Genomic DNA, 19,610 nt, shown 5'->3' with positions numbered 1-19,610 from the left:
CCGGCCTCAGCTTTTTTACTTAGCAGAATAACACATTATACATTTCTTAGATACTTGATTTTTAATAGTTGTATTCATAGACTGGCTGTAGGATAATTCTCTTTACTATTGTCATGCAATTATTTCCAAAGTGTGGTCTTTAGACCACTGCTGGGTGTATACCCCAAAGAAAGGAAATCAGTATGTGGAAGCGATATCTGCACTCCCCTGTTTGTTGCGACACTCTTCACAATAGCCAAAGTTTGGAAGCAGCGTGTTTATCAACAGATGAATGGATAAAGAATACACAATGAAGTACTTATACACAATGAAGTACTCTTCAGCCATAAAAAGAATGAGATCCTGTCATTCGCAACAACATGGATGGAACTGGAGGTCGTTATGCTAAGTGAAATATACCGGGCATGGAAAGACAAACATGACATGTTTTCACATATTGTGGGACCTGAAAATCAAAACAGTTTAATTCATGAAGAGAGAGAATGGAAGGATGGTTATCAGAGATTGAGAAGGGTGGTAGCAGGGTTGGGGAGAGGTGGGGATGGTTAATAGGTACCAAAAACGTTGTTAGAATGAATAAGACCTAATATTTTATAGCACAACAGGGTGACTATTGTGCATTAGTAATTTTAAATAATATTAAAATGTAATACATTTTTATTTGGTAATATTAAATGTACGTATATTTGGCCAGCTGTGGTGGCTCAGGCCTGTAATTTGGGAGACTGAGGCGGGTGGATCACTTGAGGTTCAGAGTTTGAGACCAGCCTGGCCAACACAGCAAAACCCCATCTCTACTAGAAATACAAAAATCACCTGGGTGCAGTGGCTCACACTTGTAATTCCAGCTATTTGGGAGGCTGAGGCAGGAGAATCACTTGAACCCGGGAGGCGGAGGCTGCAGTGAGCTGAGATCGCGCCACTGCACTCCAGCCTGAGCGAAAAGGGCAAAACTCTGTTTCATAAAAAAAAATTATTAAAATAGCTAAAAGAATATAATTGGACTGTTTATAACACAAAGAATAAATGCTTGAGGGGGAGGATACTCCATTTTCCATGATATGATTGTTATGCATTGCAGGCCTGTATACCCCACAAATATATAGACCTACTATGTACTCCCAAAAATTAAAATTAAAAAATAAAAATAAAAACAGTGCTAGAACTAACATCTTTATGCACAAAGCTTTTTCATTTTTCAGATTGTTTACTTAGGTTAGAATTCCCCTATTTCTTAATAACACCATCTACTGGCTATACCGTGTCTACCTATGTTAAATATGAACCCTACAGAGATCCACAGGCTGATTGTGACCCTTACACTTCCCTTGAATTGAGAGTAGAATTGGGATTACTTCTCAACAATTCAAATTGAAGGCACTAAATGCACATGTTTTCTGATGACATCTTTCTTTTTCTTTCTCAAGCTTCCACTGCGATTCCAAAGACTTGGACACCTAGTGGCTCTGATGGCACTGCTCTGTGGGGACCCACAGGAAAAGGTGGCTGAGGAGGCTGCAGAGAGCATTCACTACCTGCTGCATATCACCCTGAGGCTGAAGTGTAAGACACTGCTGAAGGCCGCGAGGTCCTGAGTGAATTCTCCAGCACAACATAAGCACCAGCCCTCCTTACACATTCATTTAGTCCCCATGTTCTGGAAAGGCCTTTTACAGTAGTTCATAAAGAGAAAGATACATAGTCCATAGGCAGAGATGAAGCAACACTGACTTAATAATTAGAATCCTAATACTAGATCAGACCCACTATTGTCATCCATCTGCATAGCCAGGGAGTGGCTAAACGTGGCCCTGTGGACAAACTAGAGTGATTAGTTTGGTCAGAAGTAGGAGTGAGGCTGGGCGCAGTGGTTCACTCCTATATTCATAGCATTTTGCCAGGCCAAGCTGGGAGGACCGCTTGGGCCTAGGAGTTCGAGACCAGCCTGGGCAACATGGCAAAAACCCTTCTCTACAAAAAATTTTAAAAATTAGCTGGCGTGGTGGAGTATGCCTATGATCTCAGCTACTCAGGAGGTGAAGTGGGAGAATCGCTTGAGCCCAGGAGGTCGAGGCTGCAGGAGAATTAATGTGCTTATGAAGGGAAATTACAGGGGCCATGAGTAAGAATCAAATCTAGTTGCAGGGTTCAGAAAAGATAATCCGGAGAATAAAGAGCAGTTTGCCACCTGGAGAGGTAAGAAGAGTGTATTAGGCAGAAGGAATGACTAAGGAAAGGATCCTTGGTAGGCGTGAGCTTGAGGAGTTTGAAAAATAGAGAGAGGGCCAGTGTGGTCAAGGAATGAGTCACTGACTTCCATGGTTAGAAGGGACTTTAGAGGATATCTAACCCAGCATTCCCCCGGTGTTTGAATCGCAGTCTACTCCATCCCTGCCGAGTACAGTCATGCAGCATATAATGACATTTCAGTCAACAACTGATCATGTATGGGTCACATAAGATTAGAATGGAGCTGAAATTTTTATTTTATTTTATTTTATTTTATTTTGAGGTGGAGTCTCGCTCTGTTGCCCAGGCTGTAGTGCAGTGGTGTGATCTCGGCTCACTGCAACCTCCACCTCCCAGGTTCAAGCAGTTCTTATGCCTCAGTCTCCTGAGTAGCTGGGATTACAGGCAGCCACCACCACACCTGGCTCATTTTTGTATTTTTAGTAGAGATGGGGTTTCACCATCTCTACTAAATGTTACTTAATGTTGGCCAGGCTGGTCTCGAACTCCTGACCTCAAGTGATCTGCCCGCCTCAGCATCCCAAAGTGCTAGGATTACAGCATGAACCACCACGCCCAGCCTTATTATTATTTTTTTTTTTTAAAGAAAGGAAGTCTCAGCTTGGCACGGTGGCTCACGCCTGTAATTCCAGCACTTTGGGAGGCCGAGGCGGGCGGATCACAAGGTCAAGAGATCAAGACCATCCTGGCCAACCTGATGAAACCCCGTCTCTACTAAAAATACAAAAATTAGCTAGGTGGAGTGGCACACGCCTGTAGTCCCAGCTACTTGGGAAGCTGAGGCAGGAGAATCACTTGAACCTGGGAGGCAGGGGTTGCAGTGAGCTGAGCTCATGCCACTGCACTCCAGCCTGGTGACGGAGCAAGACTCCATCTGAAAGAAAGAAAGAGAGAGAGAGAGAAAGAGAGAAAGAATAAAAAGAAACAAAGTCTCACTATGTTGTCCAGGCTGGTCTCCAACTCCTGAGCTCAAGCAGTGCTCCTACCCCAGCCTTCTAAAGTGCTGGGACTATGGGTGTCCACCACCATACCCAGCTGAGCTGAAAGTTTTCTATCACCTAGTGACATTGTAGCCATCATAACATTATGGCACAATGCATTACTCATGTTTGTGGTGATACTGGTGTAAACAAACCTACTGCACTACCAGTCATATAAAAGTATAGAACCTACAATTATGTACAGTACGTATCCTTGGTAATGATAATAAATAACTATGTTACTGGTTTATTTATTTACTATACATTTTATGATTATTTTAGCATGTACTCCTTCTACTTATTAAAAAATCAGTTAACTATGAAACAGCCCCAGGCAGGCCCTTCAGGAGGTATTCCTAAAGAAGGCGTTATCATAGGAGATGACAGCTCCATGTGTGTTACTGCCCTGAATACCTTCCAGTGGAGCAGGATGTGAAGATGGAAGACAGTGGTATTGATTATCCTTATCTTGTGTAGGCCTAGGCTAGTGTGTGTGTTTTTGTCTTAGTTTTTAACAAAACACTTTAGAATGTAAAAAAAAAAAAAAAAAAAAAAAGAATTAGGCCAGGCGCAGTGGCTCATGCCTGTAATCCCAGCACTTTGGGAGGCCGAGGAGGGTCCATCACCTGAGGTCAGGAATTCAAGACCAGCCTGGCCAACAGGGCAAAACCCCGTTTCTACTAAAAGTACAAAAATTAGCCTGGCATGGTGGCGTATGCCTGTAGTCCCAGCTACTCAGGAGGCTGAGGCAGGTGAATCGCTTAAACCTGGGAGGTGGAGGTTGCAGTGAGCCAAGATTGCGCCACTGCACTCCAGTCTGGGTGACAGAGTGAGAGACTGTCTAAAAAAAAAAAAGTACACTCTATGTGATGTTCATGCAGTAATACAGTAGCCTAACAGTGCATTTCTCAAAATGTATCCCAATTGTTAAGCTACACACAACTGTAATTCCTCTGCCTGGGTCTGTGCTTCACATGGATAAGGAAGCTCCATACTTCCCAAAGCAACTGTCCTGTCGTTGGGCACCTCTGAGCATGAGCAGTCTCTACCAGGTGTACAGCCAAAGAAATACAGTTGATTATTGATTCAGCAAATAGTTATGAAGCATTTATTGTTCTAGTGATGCATCACTAAACAAGACAGACAAGATACCTTCCCCCAGGGAGCTTATTTTCTAGTTGGAGAGACAGTATCCTCAGCCAAGGGCTCAAAGATAAGTTTTCCATCTACAAATTTCCAGCAACAATGAGGTCACAATAAAACAGAAGAAAAACAAGACACTACAATGATCAGCAAAACTAGACAATGATGAAGAGTTCTGATATCAGAATTATCATACATAGTATAAAGTTGGGCAATTTTTTCTGGGAACCTAAGCTTCATAGGGAGACCCCTCACCATTCCTCACCAGTGGGGGGAAATAAGGTAGCATGCTTTGGTTGTACTCACAAATCACTCAAATGCTCTGCTCTTACAAAAGCTCTTTGCTTTTGCTTTTTTTTTTTTTTTTTTTTTTAAAGACAGGGTCGGCTGGGTGTTGTGGCTCATGCCTGTAATCCTACCACTTTGGGAGGCCAAGGCGGGTGGATCACCTGAGGTCAGGAGTTCGAGACCAGCCTGACCAACATGGAGAAACCCCGTCTCTACTAAAAATACAAAATTAGCTGGGCGTGGTGGCACATGCCTGTAATCCCAGCTACTCAAGAGGCTGAGGCAGGAGAATCGCTTGAACCCAGGAGGCAGAGGTTGCAGTGAGCCGAGATCACGCCATTGCACTCCAGCCTGGGCAACAAGAATGAAATTCTGTCTCAAAAAAAAAAAAGACAAGGTCTTACTCTGTCACCCAGGCTGGAGTGCAGTGGTGTGATCTTGGTTCACTGCAAGCTCCCCCTCTTGGGTTCAAGTGATCCTCCCACCTCAGCCTCCCAAGTAGCTGAGACTACAGGAGAGTGCCACCATGCCCGGCTAATTTTTTTATTTTCACCATGTTGGCCAGGGTTGTCTCACACTCTTGACTTCAAGTGATCCACCTGCCTCGACCTCCTCTTTGCTTTTTCTTTTGGCTCTTTTTATATATTGTTGTATAAGAAAAGAGAAATAAATCAGCCTTCAGATGAACACATACTCCCTCCCCAGACATTTTGTTCAAGTGAAAAGAAGAGTAAGATCTTGGGATCCACTTTAAACTGGAGATCAACCAGACCTGTAAAATCAAGAAGAAAAAAAGAAGCCAGAAAGTATTCATATTTTATATTTTCTTTTCAGATATCATACATGACAAGAAAAATCAGCAAAGCTTGAAAAGAGCAATGACAAAATGTCGAGAATTCCTGGAGCTCTACAGCTCTGCCGCTAAATGCTTCTACAGCTGTCCCTTCAGAATTGCCCAGGTAACAAGAATGGCTAAAATTACAACCATAGCCAGAAGTGTTGGCAAGGGTGGGGAACAACCAGAAGTCTCCTGCATTTATTCATAGAAATGTAAAATAGTAAAAACCACTTTGGAAAAAGTTCTGGTCGTTTCTTATAAAACAAAACCATACACAATTGCCCAAGGAATGTGGTCTCTAAACATTCCATAGTTTGAAGACAAGGCACCAGGATCCTGGCCCATATACCCCTTGCCCTCTTAGTTTGGGGGTTAAGGTCAACCTGCCATTGAGGCCAGTATCCCTGGATTTCACTTCATACCAGCTCTGCTCCTACTATTAGTAATTGCCAGTGTCTTACAAACGTAAATGCTGGTCCCAAAAAGGAGCTGCAAGAGAGTATGGTTGATCCAACAAGCCAGACACTTTTAAATTAATGTAGTTATGCATTATTCAATAAATACTTGTATATCCACTAGGTACCAGGCATTCTAGGGGCTAGGGGAAAATAAAGAAAACCCACGTATCTTACTCATGTAGGGTGAAAGGTACCAAGTAATTTCATCTCTCTGCACATCAATTTTCTCATCTGCATGATGGAGATCTGTAAAAATTGGGACAGTTTTTACAATTTCTTTTTTTAATTTACACTATTTACAATTCAGTTGTGGTTAAATGAGATATCGTATGGAAAATGCTTTGCTAAACCACGACTGAATTGTAAACAGTGTAAATTGTAAAAAAAAAAAAATTTACTAGTAAGTACCCACTAAATTAAACCTATTATAATCATGTGAAGGACTTTATCTACTACTAAATGCAAAGAAAGACAGAATGACACATTTTTTAGTATGTTGTCTCCAGACAAGGCATTTTAATTATGCCTGGGAACCTGTCAGCTGTGTAACATTAGGGCCTTTTTTTTTAAGTCCTATCCTATAAAACTGTGACTCTTTCTGAAGATCTCATAATACAGCTTCTTTTTCTTTTCTTGTTTTGTTTTGTTTTGTTTGGGGGGAGGTGTTTCTCTGAGACGGAGTTTCACTCTTGCCGCCCAGGCTGGAGTGCAATGGCTCAATCTTGGCTTGCTGCAACCTCCGCCTCCTGGGTTCAAGTGATTCTCCTGCCTCAGCCTCTTGAGTAGCTGGGATTCGCCACCACGCCCAGCTAATTTTGTGTTTTTAGTAGAGACAGAGTTTCTCCATGTTTGTCAGGTTGGTCTTGAACTCGGACCTCAGGTGATCCACCTGCCTCGGCCTCCCAAAGTAGTGGGATTGCAGACGTGAGCCACTATGCCAGGCTTCTTTTATTTTATTTTATTTTTGAGATGGAGTCTCGCTCTGTCACCCAGGCTGGAGTGCAGTGGCACGATCTCATCTCACCGCAACCTCCGCCTCCCAGGTTCAAGTGATTCTCCTCCCTCAGCCTCCCAAGTAGCTGGGATTACACACATGCACCACCACACCCAACTAATTTTTGTATTTTTAGTAGAGACAGGGTTTCTTCATGTTGGCCAAGCAGCTAGTCTCGAATCGTGGGCTCAAGTGTTTCTCCCGCTTTAGGCTCCCAAAGAGCTGGGATTACAGGCATGAGCCACTGCACCTGGCCAATAAAGCTTCTTTCTAAATGTCAGAGCAGCAGGCTGGGTGCAGTGGCTCACCCCTGTCAGCCCAGCACTTAGGGAGGCTGAGGCGGAAGGATCACTTGAGCCCAGGATTCCAGACCATCCTGGGCAACATAGCAAGACCCATCTCTACAAATAAAAAAATTAGCTGGGTGTGGTGGTGCATACCTGTAGTCCTAGCTTCTCAGGAAACAAGTCGGAGGATTGATTGAGCCTGGGAGTCCAGGCTGCAGTGAGCTGTGATCACACCACTGCACTCCAGCCTCAGTGTCGGAGCAGCAAAAGTCCATGCACAGATGCTAGCAGTGGACATTTGGATTGCTTCCACCTTTTTACCATAATAAACAAGACTGGGCTGGGTGCATAGCTCACGTCTATAATTCCAATACTTTGGGAGGCTGAGGCGGGAGGATCGCTTGAGCCAAGAGTTCATGGCCAGCCTGGGCAACATAGTGAGACCCCTGTGTTTACCAAAAAATCTAAAAATTATCAGAGTGTGGTAGCAGGTGCCTGTAGCCTCAGCTATTCAGAAGGCTGAGGCAGGAGGATCACTTGAGCCCAAGAGGTTGTGGCTACAGTGAGCCGTGATTGTGCCCCTGCCTGGGTGACAGAGTAAGATGCTATCTCCAAAAACAAAACAAAACCACAAGACTCAAATAAAACAGCCTTGTACATCTTTGTCCACTTCTCTGATTGTTAACTTAGACTCGAGTCCTTGTTCAGGGCACTTTCTATCATACCATATTTCCATATTTCTTGGAAATTCATTTTCCTACATCATTTCAGGCCTTTGAAGGTTTTCTCGATTCAAATGAGCTCTGCCAGTTTATAATGACTACATTTGATACCCTGAAAAACCTGAATCATCCCTGCATCCAGCGATCAGCAGGAGAATTACTGCTAACTTTGGCAAAAAATGCAGAGTCCCGATTTGAGAAGGTAAACTTTCAGTGTCTGTTTCCTGGGTTTAAAAAGCCAGTAGGACCTCTTCATCCCTGCAGCTGCTGAAGTCTCTGCTTGTCCTATTCAGCTGAGAATGACTACTCGTGGGTACAGGGTCAAAGCCTTAGTCTGTTTAGTCACAAATATCCATTCTATAAACATATACCAAACAATCACTGTGTATGTAACTAGGGAGGGAGATTTTTTTTAAAATCTAAGATGTGGTCCATGACTGGGTGCGGTGACTCACGTCTGTAATCCCAGCACTTTGGGAGGCTGAGGCGGGCGGATCATGAGGTCAAGAAATCGAGACCATCCTGGCCAACACGGTGAAACCCCGTCTCTACTAAAATACAAAATTAGCTGGGCATGGTGGCGTGTGCCTGTAGTCCCAGCTACTCGGGAGGTTGAGGCAGGAGAATCACTTGAACCCGGGAGGTGGAGGTTGCAGTGAGCCAAGATCGCACCACTGCACTCCAGCCTGGGCGACAGAGCGAGACTCCATCTGAAAAAAAAAAAAAAAAAAAAAAAGTGTGGTCCGTATATTCTATAAGAGTAGAGTTTTTCTGGGGAGATATAACTAACACATATGAGAATAACTTTAGATATTCATCCAGATGGGTTAAAGGTATCAAGATTTAAAAAGCTGTAAGTGGTCGGGCGCAGTGGCTCACACCTGTAATCCCAGCACTTTGGGAGCCCAAGGCGGGCAGATGGCTTGAGCTCAAGAGTTCGAAATCAGCCTCAGCAACATAGTGAAACCCTGTCTCTACTTAAAATACAAAAAGTAGCCCGGCATGATGGTGCACACCTGCTATTTGGATGACTGAGGCGGGAGAATTGCTTGAACCCAGGAGGCAGAGGCTGCAGTGAGCTGAGATTGCACCATTGCCCTCCAGCTTGGGCGACAGAGTGAGACCCTGCCTCAAAATAAATAAATAAATAAATAAATAAATAAATAAATAAAAGTAAATAAAAAGCCATAAGTGACCCTAGAAGGAGGCAGACTTAGAAATCAAAATTAAAGAGAATTTATCTAAATGTATCTAAAATTAAAACATCAAGAAATAACTATATAGTTATGTTATTTAGAAATAGAGAAGGACATGCTGGAAGAGACAAAAAGGGTAAAAGAACCCTTTTCTCTGGAGAACAGACCTGAGGAAGTGGGAGGAAAGAAGCTTGAAATGCCACTGGACTTTTTAAATTGTGTTCCCATATTGTACTTGGGTACAAATAAAAAGTAATTTAAGAATGATGAGAACTGGGTATAGTGGCTCACACTTATAATCCCTGCAGTTTGGGAGGTTGAGGCAGGCAAATTGCTTGAACCCAGAAGTTCAAGACCAGCCTGGGCAACATAGTGAGACCCCATCTCTACAAAAAAATTTTTAAAAATTAGCCAGGCATGGTGGCACACACCTGTGTTGCCAGCTACTTGGGAAGCTGAGGCAGGAGGAGTGCTTGAGCCCAGTAAGACAAGGCTGCAGGGAGCCATGAGGCATGAGGCATGAGGCTTTACATTCCAGCTGGGCAACAGAAGGAGATCTTGTCTCAAAAAACAGCAACAAATAAAACAAATTAAAAAACAACAACAAAAAATGATGAGCACCCTTTTTTTTACCCTATTAAAATAGCAAAGATGCAAAAAGAATGACATGATAAGAGCATGGTGAGATGGGCATTTGTATCAGTTGGGTGCTTTTAGCAGCAACAAAGCCCAGCAGGTAGAAGCTTAGCCAAAGGATTTATTCTCTCACATAATAACAAGTCTGGACACAGAGTATTTTCCAAGATTAATTCAGTGATTCAACGGTGTTATCAAAGACCCAGGGGTTTCTTCATCCTTCTACCTTGTCTATTCATGTGGTCATAAGGTAGTCGGAGCAATTTTGGACTTTCTGAGCAGAGTAGACTATGTCGAAGAAGAAGAAAGATGTTGCCTTCCTTTTTATGTCTTTATTCAGGGAAGAGAATCTTTCCCCAAAACAGTGAATTTACCCTTGTGTTAGCCAGAATTTTTTTTTTTTTTTTTTTGGAGACAGCATTTTGCTGTGTTGCTCAAGCTTGAGTGCAGTGGTGCAGTCTCGGCTCACTACCTCCACCTCCCAGGTTGCTGTGATTCTTCCACCTCAGCCTCCCAAGTAGCTGGGATTACAGGCGCCTGCCATGATGCCCAACTAATTTTTTGTATTTTTAGCAGAGATGGGGTTTCGCAAGGCTGGTCTCAAACTCCTGACCTCAAGTGATCCGCCTGCCTCAGCCTCCCAAAGTACTGGGATTACTGCCGTGAGACACCGTGCCCAGCCTATTGGTGCTGATGATGGCCATTTTATATTAAGTGGCTGAGGTGTGCCTCTCTGAGAAGGTGACATTTCCACAGAGGCAGGAACCCACGCATCTGTGGGTGGGAAGAGTGGTCCAAGAAGAGAAATGGACCAAAGCCCAATGGCTCCAATTTCCCTTACCTGAGCCTGATGGACATCTCTGGGAGGAAGATAGGTAAGGACTCCACTGCCATTCTCAAAGTCACAGTGGAAAAAAGCCCAGCTTCCTTGCAACACTTTTATTAGTTTGTCTTATTGTAAAATCAATACATCAATTATTGAGGAAAAATTAGAAAAATATAGAAGCAAAAAATCTAATATTCTATCACTCAAAAAAACACAGTATTGACAGCTTTGATTATAAGTCCTTCCAAACCCTTTATATATGTATACACACATACAGATATATTTTAAGTGATTTTGATTATAAACTTTAAAAAATAATAAACAATTTGTTTAAAAGTCACCCCCTAGGGGTCGGGCACAGTGGCTTATACCTGTAATTCCAGCACTTTGGGAGGCCAAGGCAGGAGGATCACTTGAGCCCAGGAGTTCAAGACCAGCCTGGGCAACATAGAGAGACCTTGTCTCTACAAAAAATACAACAATGACCTGGGTGTGGTGGTGTGTGCCTGTAGTCCCAGCTACTTGGGAGGCTGAAGTGGGAGGATTATTTGAGGCCAGGGGTTCAAGGCTGCAGTGAGCTGTGTTTGTACCGCTGCATTCCAGGCTGGGCAACAGAGCAAGACCCTGTCTTTAAGAAAAAGTCACTCCCCTAGGACCTTTCAGAAATGGCCACAATATCCTCAATAGCCATCAGTGTCCTACAGGATTACAGTCTTAGTAATTTCTTTTTCCTCTTCAGGTGCCAGAAATTATGGGAGTTATCTGTGCCCAGTTATCCATAATCAGCCAGCCTAGAGTCCGCCAACAAATCATAAATACCGTGAGTTTATTTATATCCAGACCCAAGTATACAGATACAGTGCTCAGCTTCCTTCTGTGTCATCCAGTGCCATATAACAGGTAACAGAATCCCGTACAGCCTCTGGATTAAACTGGAGTATGTGACACAGCTCTGGGTATTGTGAAAGATGGTTGCCCTCAAAAATCTAATGATTCTCTTGTAGAGAAGACACGATATACATAAAGCTGGTGATATAAATCAGAATATAATACATAATCATCAGAAAAGAATCCCACAAATCCCAAATGAAGAACATTCTGTAAGATAATTGAACTGGACTCTTCAAAAAAGTTAACATCATGGAAGTAAAACTGGTGGTGAGGGAACTGTCCTAGATAAAAAGATACTCAAAAACATACCCAAATGCACTGTGTGACCTTGATTGGATCCTGGTTCAAAAACAAAAACTATACAAGAAAGCTTGGAGAAAATTTAAATATGGACTCTATACTAGAATATTAAATTGGTGTAATTTTCTGGGCAGGCACAGTGGCTGACACCTGCAATCCCAGCACTTTGGGAGGCAGAAGTGGGCAGATCACTTAAGGCCAGGAGTTGAGGACCAGCCTGGCCAACATGGTGAATACAAAAAATACAAAATTTACTAAAAACACAAAATTTACCCAGGCATGGTGGCAGATGCCTCTCATCCCAGCTATTTGGGAGGCTGAGGCAGGAGAATCGCTTGAACCCAGGAGGAGGAGGTTACAGTGAGCCAAGATCACACCACTGCAGTCCAGCCTGGGTGACAGAGTGAGACTCTGTCTCAGACAAAGAAACAAAAAAAATTAGTGTAATTTTCTTAGGTATGAAATACTATGGTTATACAGAAGGATGTCCTTATTCTTAGGAGATAAGATACTAAAGTTATTTAGGGGTAAAGTGTCATAATGTCTGCAACTCACTTGAGAATGATTTTGCCTAAAAATAAGGCAATAAATATATACATTTAAAAAGTAAATATGCATACATAAAGAAGACTGGAATCAGAGAAAGGATCAAACAGGATGGATTTTTTGTTTATTTTTGTGGGTACATAGTAGGTATAAAGATGGTTTTTTTTGATTAGTGTTTTTCACATTTGGAGGCACCCTGGAAATTTCCACAAAGATGCCTATGGAAGAGGCAGGAAGGCTTCAGAATAAAGTCCCATGCCCCCACCCCACTTTAACCAGAGCAATGCCTCTTTATATCTGCTTTCTCTATTGTGATTCTGGGCAAATATTTTATTTAAGAAGAGATTTCCCTGCTTTAAACTATTTGAAAAGTATTCTTTTAAGTGAATGCCTGTCACATAATATCTTGGTGTAGTGCTTATTATGTTCTCTAAACTGAACTAAATCAAATAACGGAATACTTTTACCCATCCAGAGAAAAAATTAATGCAGATTTTTTTTAAAGCTGGGCATGGTGGCACGTACCTGTAGTCCCAGCTACTCAGGAGTCTGAGGCAGGAAAATCACTTGAGCCCAGGAGTTTGGGGCCATAGTACATAATGATTGGACTTGTGAATAGCCACTGCACTCCAACCTGGAGTAACAGTCTTACTTTTTTTTTTTTTTTTTTTAAGAGACAGTGTTTCAGTCATAGCTCACTGCAGCCTTGAACTCCTGGGCTCAAGTGATCTTCTCACCTTAGCCGCCTGAGTAGCTGAGACTACAGGTGTGTACCACCACACTCAAGCTTTTTTAATTTTTTAAAATTTTTTGAGCTTGCTTTTGTGTATTTCTCTAACAAATTGTTCTTGAATGTTTGGTACTTGCTACAGCTTATCTGTACTCAACTCTTACATAAAAATAAATCTTTCAGAGGCTGAAGTGGGTGGATCACCAGAGGTCAGGAGTTCCAGACCAGCCTGGCCAACATGGTGAAACCCCATCTCTACTTAAAAAAATGCAAAACTGAGGCTGGGCACAGTGGCTCACGCTTGTAATCCCAGCACTTTGGGAGGCTGAGACGGGCGGATCACGAGGTCAGGAGATCGAGACCATCCTGGCTAACAGAGTGAAACCCCATCTCTAGTAAAAACACAAAAAATTTAGCTGGGCGCAGTGGCGGGCACCTGTAGTCCCAGCTACTAGGGAGGCTGAGGCAGGAGAATGGTGTTAACCCGGGAGGCGGAGGTTGCAGTGAGTCGAGATCATGCCACTGCACTCCAGCCTGGGTGACTGAGTAAGACTCTGTCTCAAAAAACAAAACAACAAAAAAAAAACCCCACAAAAATTAGCCTGGTGTGGTGGTGGGCACCTGTAATCCCAGCTGCTTGGGAGGCTGAGGCAGGAGAATCTCTTGAACCTGGGAGGTGGAGGTGGCAGTGAGCCGAGATTGCGCCAATGCACTCCAGCCTGGAAGACAGAGCAAGACTCTGTCTCTGAATAAATAAATAAATAAAAGTATAAAATATTAAATATATTTAGTTTTGTTTTTTGTTTGTTTTGTTTTGTTTTGTTTTGTTTTGTTTTTTTGAGACAGAGTCTTTCTCTGTCACCCAGGCTGCAATATAGTGACACAGTCATAGTTCGCTGCAGCCTCAACCTTCCAGGCTCAAAGAATCTTCCCACCTCAGCCACTGGAGCAACTGAGACTACAGGCTCACACCACTAGGCCCAGCTAAATGTTTTATTTTTTGTGGTTTCTCGACGTTACCCAGACTGGTCTCGAACTCCTAGGCTCAAGTGATCCACCTGCCGCAGCCTCCCAAAGTGCTAGGGTGACAGACATGAGCCACCGTGTGCTGCCCTATTTAATTTTTTTAAGTATACTTTTAGTGTTATTCTATTGCTTGTATTTGTTCTACCTCTGGGAGGACTTTGAGAACTGCTGTAGATCATATGCAAACTATGGAGTCTTTTAAAAATTTAACTGACTTTACTCAGGAAATGTTATTTATTTATTTATTTTTTTTGAGATGGAGTCTTGCTCTGTCACCCAGACTGGAGTGCAGTGGCGTGATCTCGGCTCACTGCAAGCTCCGCCTCCCGGGTTCACGCCATTCTCCTGCCTCAGCCTCCAGAGTAGCTGGGACTACAGGCGCCCGCCACTGCGCCCGGCTAATTTTTTATATTTTTAGTAGAGACAGGGTTTCACCGTGATCTCGATCTCCTGACCTCGTGATCTGCCCTCCCCGACCTCCCAAAGTGCTGGGATTACAGGCATGAGCCACCACGCCCAGCCAGGAAATGTTATTCTGATTATATTTTTGTCATGTACTTGAAGTTCATTATGTCACAGGGGAGCAATGACTGGGCCGGTGGTGCTCGGGTAAAAGAATTTACCAAGACAGTTGTGGGTAGAGGAAGGCAGATTTATTAGAGAAAGTAGGAAAATAACGGTGCCAGAGAGACAACAGGCAGCCTGCAAAAGAGAAGCCAACTGCAAGGAGACAAAGGCTTGGTGGAAATTTTACAGCATAGTGTTCATGCTGTGTGTTGAAGAGGGCCTTGTGCAGTATAGATAATGCCAAATTGCAGTGAGCTAATTTGCAGGTGTCTGGCGATAGTTGGGCAGAGGAAGATGGTGAGTTAATTGTGCAGAAGGGCCGTGTCCTCGACCATGAAGAAAGGCAGACTTACAGTTTATCTGCTTTTTCTTTTTACTTTCCCCTGCTCCCACCAGCCTGGCTTCCTTTCCCTAGTTAGGACTCCACACGTTAGTGGATTTACATATAGATTGGGGTGATTGTTCTTAGGAGGCTACCTAAAGCATCAACTATGTGCAAGGTGCTATTAGGCACTATAAGTAATGGACAGGACATGCACCCCACCCTTAAGCAGCACCATCTGGTAGCCACGTAGATGCATAAGTATTCTAAAGCTAAGTAGGGAGTTCTGTGGAAGCCCCTAGGTCGGGACTTAATTAAACAAAGGGTCAGGAAATGATTTCTGAAAGCAGAGCTGCCCCCAAGCTGATAACGCTAAAAGCCAGATGCAGATCAAAGTGGCTGGAGAGAAAAGTGGATAGTAAGAAGGGCTCAGATACCAGGGATCTTTTTGCAGTGATGGAAATGTTCTAAAATTGGATTGTCGTCATGGTTGCACAACTTTGTAAATTTACTAAAAGTCAGTGAGTTGAATACTTAAGACAGCATTCACTAATTATTTTTTCATGTTCTATAGTAATAGAATCCCTGAACTTTAGTTGGGTATTTGAAATACTCTTATTTTCTAGACGTTTTGCATATAGGTGTGACCGTTTGTCTAAATTCTGGATGCAAATTGAAGTAGTACATGCAACCTATGACAAATAACCTTAAAGGGAGAGAGTGGGCTCATCATCTTTCTTCTTCCTGTCACCTGGAAAGTGATGTGACGGCTAGAGCTGAAGCATGTTGGCCAGGATGGTCTCAATCTCCTGACCTCGTGATCCGCCTGCTTCAGCCTCCCAAAGTGCTGGGATTTCAGGTGTGAGCTACCATGCCCAGCCACTAAAGCTGCTTTTAAAAAGTGGTCAGAAGTTAGCAGTGATAGATTGGGACCAACTAAGAATTGGGATAGTGGACTTGATATTACGGGAGTTGGGAAGCCACTGAAGAACTTTAGTTAAGGGACTTACATCATCAGATGTGGATTTTTAGTGTGACTCTGGTGGAGATGGATTAGAGCCTGTTCTGCCAGACAGGAAGAAGGACAGGCAGTGAAGCAGTTGCACCTTTTCAGGCAAAAGATGATGATGCCCTGATTAGGGCAGTGGCTCCAGAGATGGAGAGGAGGAGGGAGCAAAGAAACAGGAGCATTGGCCAGACGCCATGACTCACGCTTGTAATCCTAGCACTTTGGGAGGCCAAGGCGAGTGGATCACCTGAGGTCAGGAGTTCGAGATCATTCTGGCCAACATGGCGAACCCTGTCTCTACTAAAAGTAAAAAAATTAGCCAGGCTTGGTGGCGTGTGCCTGTAATCCCAGCTACTCTGCAGGCTGAGGCAGGAGAATTGCTTGAACCCGGGAGGCGGAGGTTGCAGTGAGCCAAGATCGCACCACTTCACTCCAGCCTGGGCGACAGAGCGAAACTCTATTTCAAAAAAAAAAGAAAAAGAAAAAAAGAAATAGGAGCATCTGTAGGCAGACCTTGATTGAATCAGAAAGGAATGGCAGGGAGGAAGAAGGCATTCAGGCTAACCCCCCACTCCTCAGTTTTTGACTTTGGAGGCCAAGTTAATGGTGATATCATTTACTGACACAGGAATTACACTACATTTTCACCACTGACTGTTTCTCTATGGGACATGAAATACTTTGAGACACTCAGTTCAAGAAGTCATAGAGTGCATATGTGACATATGTCCCTCATACTACCCTGGTGCAGTGCTCTGTCCCAGCACTCCACCAGAAGAGACAAGAGGCTGTTTCTCTTTGTATTCTGTAAGGACGCTACAGCAAGATATTTGCTCTTAAAGATGTAGGCTTCTTCAGTCTCCTAGCGCAGTGTTTGTTAAAGTGTCTGAAACACTGCCTCAGAATCCCCTGTGAAGCTTGTTTAAAAAAAAAAAAAATGCATCTTCTGGCGAGGTATGGTGGCTCATACCTGTAATCCTAGCACTTTAGGAGGTTGAGACGGGTAGATGGCTTGAGCCCAAGAGTTCAAGACCAGCCTGAGCAATATGGTGAAACCCTGTCTCTACAGAAAGTGCAAAATTAGCCAGTTGTGGTGGCACACCCCATAGTTCCAAATACTCAGGAGGCTGAGGTGGGAGAATTACCTGAGCCCGGGAAATTGAGATTGCAGTGAGCTATGATCATGCCACTGCACTCCAACCTGAGTGTCAGAGTAAAACCCTGTCTCAAAGAAAAAAAGCATTTTCCAAGACCCTACATCAGACCTACTATATTAGTCAGGACTCTTGGTTGGAAGTAGCAGAAACTGAGCTCACACTACCTTAAGGAATTGTATAGGCTTATATTACAGCAAAGTCCAAGGGTCTGTCGTCAGGATTGAATCCTGAGACTCAGTTTCTTTCATTAGGGCTCCATTAATCTCTCAGATGGACTTGCACTACAAGTGGCAAAAATAGTTACCATCAGCTCAAAACTGCAGCAGAAAGGGTGTGTCATTTCCTTTTTAGCTCTGACAGATGTCCTGGGCAGGACTCTGGTTAGCCTGGCTTGGAGTCAGCTCCCACCAAACTACACGAACCAAATAGGATTATTAAGGATCTTGAAAAGGTAGTTTCCCAAAGGGATGATGGGCAAACAAAACCCATGTCACAACTACAGAATCAGAATCACTGGAGGTGGGAAGTTTTTTCCGTATTTTAAACAAACTCTCCAGGTGTTTCTCGCATTGAAATTCGTGAACCATTGGCTTAAAGGCTGTGTGCTTTCTAAATTCAGATGCATTGTCAGCACACTTAAAATGTGCAGCAAACCAAAAGCATTTTGCACCACTTCTCTCACAATAAACAGTTTCTCAAAGCACTTCATTTACTCCCTCTGGAATTCAGAGAAAATAACTGAGGGTAAATAAACATGGGAATTTCTTTATGTCATCCCAGATGAATGTTCCTATTCTGCCGTCTCATCATTGTGCAGCTGTGAGCTTTTTCAGCATCCTATATTGCCTTTCTGGCCTTTCCTGTAGAAGTTCTTTAGGACCTTCTTACTTTGTTTTATTCACAAATTACAATCACTGAGGTGGGGAGTGAAATGTTGGGATAGTCTTTAAGCCTCTCAAGTTTTAGGATGATTCTCACAGTTGGAAGACCACACTTTTTTTTCTTTCTTTTTCTTTTCTTTTCTTTTATTTTTCCCCCTGAGACAGAGTCTCACCCTGCCACCCAGGCTGGAGTGCAGTGGTATGATTTTGTCTCACCTCAGTCTCTGCCTCCTGGGTTCAAATGATCCTCCCACCTCAGCCTCCTGAGTAGCTGGGACTACAGGCACATACCACCACACCTGGCTAATTTTACTTTTTTTGTAGAGATAGGGTTTCGCCATGTTTCCCAGGCTAGTCTTGAACTCCTGGGCTCAACCAATCCTCCCTTCTCAGCCTCCCAAAGTGCTGTGATTACAGGATTATAGGCCACCACATCTGGCCTGGAAGATCACACTTTAAAAACTTACTCTAGCATACAAAGATGCCTAAGTAGATTCTGAAAATACAAGAATGGATTAAAAGCATGAGTAACTCCCAATTTTCTTCCCACTGTAATGTTCTTCCACAATGTTTACGTAACTCTCAGGTCCTACATTTGAATCAATGACAGAGAAGTTATTACATATTATTTTTCTTTAGAAGCTATCTCTTCTAAGCAGGATCAAAGCTTTATTTCAAAGATTAACTTTAGCCAAAATTTGAGGACCACAGACCAGATTGAATACATGTGTCTATAATGCCTTCTATGAACCTGGCATTGTGCAAGTCCCTGAGGAATTCCTAGAAGAAGAGCCAGAAAGAATCCTTTCCTTCAGAGGGAACAGATACACACATAAAGAACTGATGATAGCACACATAAGATTGAAGCGACCTCTAAGAAGAAGAAATTTTTTAAGTGCTATGAGAACTCTTATGAAAGACATGGTGAAGAAGCAAACAAGGATTCCTAGGAGACATGATGCTGGAGCTGGACCTTGAAGGATTTTGATGGGCAGAGAAGAGTTTTGGAAAGGGTCTTCCAGTTTAAGAAAGTGACATATAAGGGTCGGGTACGGTGGTTCATGCCTATAATCCCAGCACTTTGGGAGGCCGAGGCAGGTGGATCGCTTGAGCCCAGGAGTTGAAGACCAGCCTGGGCAACATGGCCAGACCCTGTCTCTATAAAAACAAATTTAAAAATTAGCTAGGTATGGTGGCACATGCTTGCGGTCCCAGCTATTTGGGTGGCTGAGGCAGGAGGATTGCTTGAGCCCAGGAGTTCAAGGCTGCAGTGAGCTGTGTATGGCACCACTGCACTCCAGCCCGGGTGACAGAGTGAGACCCTGTCATTAAAAAAAAAAAAAAAAAGACAGTGACATAAGCAAAGGTATTCAAAGTTTGAGTTTTATTAGGTAAAGGTGAATGGTCTGAATGGTCTGGATGGTTTAAGCACAGAGTGTGTCATGGGGAAGTGGTGGGGCTGAAAAGTTAAGTCAGGACAGGTTATGAATGGCCTTGAAGTCCATGCTGAGGCAATGGGAACTCGATTAGATAAAACCTGGGGGGTTTGGGGTGGGGACAAGG

At 43.4% G+C, this 19,610-nt stretch overlaps 1 protein-coding gene across 1 annotated transcript in view; it reads left to right on the top strand.

Annotated features, from left to right (window-relative positions):
• MROH8 (maestro heat like repeat family member 8) overlaps positions 1-19,610 on the top strand; it is a 56,190-nt gene that overhangs the window by 35,223 nt on the left and 1,357 nt on the right. The window contains exons 9-12 of the mRNA XM_017859088.1: positions 1,428-1,563; positions 5,496-5,620; positions 8,010-8,162; positions 11,358-11,518. Of these exons, the coding sequence (XP_017714577.1) occupies positions 1,428-1,563; positions 5,496-5,620; positions 8,010-8,162; positions 11,358-11,518 (575 nt within the window). The remainder of the gene's footprint in view (positions 1-1,427; positions 1,564-5,495; positions 5,621-8,009; positions 8,163-11,357; positions 11,519-19,610) is intronic.

This window comes from Rhinopithecus bieti, unplaced genomic scaffold (genome assembly GCF_001698545.2).
Source record: "Rhinopithecus bieti isolate Rb0 unplaced genomic scaffold, ASM169854v2 scaffold_38981, whole genome shotgun sequence".
Classification (NCBI taxonomy): Eukaryota; Metazoa; Chordata; class Mammalia; order Primates; family Cercopithecidae; genus Rhinopithecus; species Rhinopithecus bieti.
The sequence above is the reverse complement of the archived record's forward strand: the minus strand, read 5'-3'. Positions and strand labels throughout refer to the sequence as shown.